Here is a 2,696-nt window from a genome sequence, read left to right as displayed (position 1 = left end):
AAGATCCTCATACGCAAGCTTTGCTTGGCAAATGAGGCAGAAGTGATCACAGACAAAGCACTGCAAATGTACATAGATTTGTTCTCAAAGCCGCTCATAGATGGACACGTAGCAGCGATCCTAGCCCTTTTTGGTTGGGAGGTGCCGATCCTTCCATTGCAGGATGAGGCGATGGACGGGAAGGTTCGGCAGTAAGGAGATGGGGCATGTGGAGGTAGGAATGTGTCATGGATATGCAACCATACAAACTTCTAGTGTGGAACGTGCGCGGTCTCAACTCACCTGCGCGGCGTAGTACGATTTACCAGGTGGTCGAGGCGGTGGACCCGGCCATTGTTTGCTTCCAAGAGACAAAAATCGAGGTAATGACGCCCGATATTGTAAGGCATTGCCTCGGCAATAAACTGGAGAACTTATTTTACCTTCCGGCTACGGGGACTCGTGGAGGAATCCTGATTGCGTGGGATGATACTGTTGTCAAGCTCTCGAAACCTTATTACACCACCAACACGGTCTCAGCCCTTGTCACCCCGCGAAATGGGAGCCACTGGTGGATCACTGGCGTTTATGGCCCTCAAACGGACATTGAAAAGGTAGAGTTCATGCAGGAACTGGTAGACATACGAGACCTACATGCTGGCCCATGGGCCATTGTGGGAGATTTCAACCTACCTGTCAACCCACAAGACAAGAACAATGACGCGTTGAACAGGCGTATGCTGGCCAAATTCCGACAGAAAACAAACATGCTCGGGCTTAAGGAGATGTACCTAAATGGGCGCAGCTGCACACGGTCTAACGAAAGAAGGCGGCTAACTTCAGAGAAGATTGATCACATCTTCACAACAAATTGCTGGGATGACTTACACCCGGCGGCCCTGCTCACGGCCTTGGGATCGACAATTTCGAATCATTGCCCCCTCCTCTTGGACCTTAAGGCGGACTTCACATATGGCATACAGTTTCGTTTCGAGCAGTTCTGGCCTAAGGCGGACAGATTCTTTGAGACAGTGGAGGCAGCATGGAGCTCGATTGCCTCTGATGGGAATGCCTACGTTGTGCTTGACAGGAAGCCGCAGGCTACCACTAAAGCACTGCAATGGTGGAGCGACAAGTGGATCGGAAACATAAGGCTGCAAATCTCAATTGCACTAGAAGTGATTGCTCGACTCGATGCGGCAATGGACTCTAGAGCTCTCACGGACGCAGGATTTGAGTTGCGCAAGATACTAAAGAGAAAACTGTTGGGACTCTGCTCGCTGCAGCGATCGATCGCCCGCCAGCGATCCGGGGTCCTGCAACTTAAGGAGGGGGAGGCCAATACTGCCTTTTTTCACCGGCAGGCTAGACATCGATAGAGGAAGAACCTGATCCTATTCCTTACTTCGGACGGACATGTACACACAGGCCAGGAGAGCATTACACAAGCAGTAGATGCATACTATGGGAAACTCTTGGGGTCAGCCACGAAGAGGAGCTGCACTCTAAACTTAGAGGTGCTGGGGCTGCCGAGGAGGGACCTGGCGCACTTGGACGCGCCATTCTCTACTCATGAGGTCAAGAAGGTTATCAGAGCAATGCCCTTGGACAAGGCGCCAGGGCCAGATGGGTTTACAGGATGTTTCTACACAACTTCTTGGATGATTATCAGGGAAGATTTCATGAGAGCACTCAAAGAATTCCATTGTGGAGACATGAGGGGGATGCAGGAAATCAATAAAGCCACAGTTTCACTCTTGCCGAAGAAGGTCGGAGTGGTGGACATCAAAGACTTTAGGCCAGTCAGTCTAAATCATGGAGCGGTGAATTTTTTTTGACAAGGTACTGGCCACCAGACTCGCAACCGATCTACCGCTCCTGGTGGGCAATCATCAAAGTGCGTTTGTGCAGGGAAGATCCCTACATGACAACTTCATGTTAGTGCAAGGGACGACACGTAGATTGCATGCTCTGAAGGGCCCTACGGCTCTCGTCAAGCTAGACATATCTAAAGCTTTCGATTCCGTCCAATGGCCTTTCTTGCTTGAAGTGCTGACGCAGATGGGTTTCGGCACAAAGTGGATATCCTGGATCTATGGGTTACTTGCGACCACATCCACAAAGATCTCGGTGAATGGTGTACCTGGGGAAACAATCTTCAATTGCCAAGGTTTAAGGCAAGGAAGCCCCCTTTCACCCATGTTGTTCATACTCTGCATGGAGCCACTTCAGAGGTTGTTTGCACGGCGGTGGATTTGCTGGCCCCCCTGGCAGGGACTGGATTGAAACATCGGATTTTTATGTATGTTGATGACGTGATGATCTTCTTGAAGCCAAAGCAAAAAAGACATCCTGACTTGCTCGGCGATCCTGGACTTGTTTGGACACGCCTCGGGTCTCAGGGTTAACAGGCAGAAAAGCTCTGCACTACCGATCAGGTGCACTCTAGAGGAAATTCAACTGCTGTCCAGAATGCTGGATTGTACAAAACAGCCACCTTCCCTTGCCGATACCTGGGCCTGCCACTCTCTATTCGGAAGCAAAGTGCAGCGCAGTTCTAGGACCTGGTAGAGCAACTTGCAACGCGCTTGCCGTTTTGGAAGGCAGCCTCACTGCCCAAGAGCAATAGAATGATCCTTGTTCAGTCGGTCTTGTCCGCTATCTCGGTGCATTCCATGCTTGCCATGGGACTGCCAACAAAAACGATCAAGACGGTG

General features: G+C 50.7%; 1 protein-coding gene across 1 annotated transcript; it reads left to right on the top strand.

Annotated features, from left to right (window-relative positions):
• The first annotated feature begins 227 nt into the window (after positions 1-227).
• On the top strand, positions 228-1,358 carry LOC147971003 (uncharacterized). Its single transcript, XM_087523777.1, has one exon. It carries the CDS (start codon positions 228-230, stop codon positions 1,356-1,358), a length of 1,131 nt encoding a protein of 376 aa, XP_087379903.1.
• Positions 1,359-2,696: the final 1,338 nt, after the last annotated feature.

This window comes from Triticum urartu, chromosome 5A, assembly GCF_056163025.1.
Source record: "Triticum urartu cultivar PI428250 chromosome 5A, HENAU_Tu73, whole genome shotgun sequence".
NCBI classification, from domain to species: domain Eukaryota; kingdom Viridiplantae; phylum Streptophyta; class Magnoliopsida; order Poales; family Poaceae; genus Triticum; species Triticum urartu.
Note: the sequence above shows the minus strand (reverse complement) of the source record. Positions and strands in the feature narration are given on the sequence as shown.

What these genes read in the sequence shown, in the direction of transcription:
- LOC147971003 (XM_087523777.1), top strand. Translation starts at nt 228, where the DNA reads ATGGATATGCAACCATACAAACTTCTAGTGTGGAACGTGCGCGGTCTC.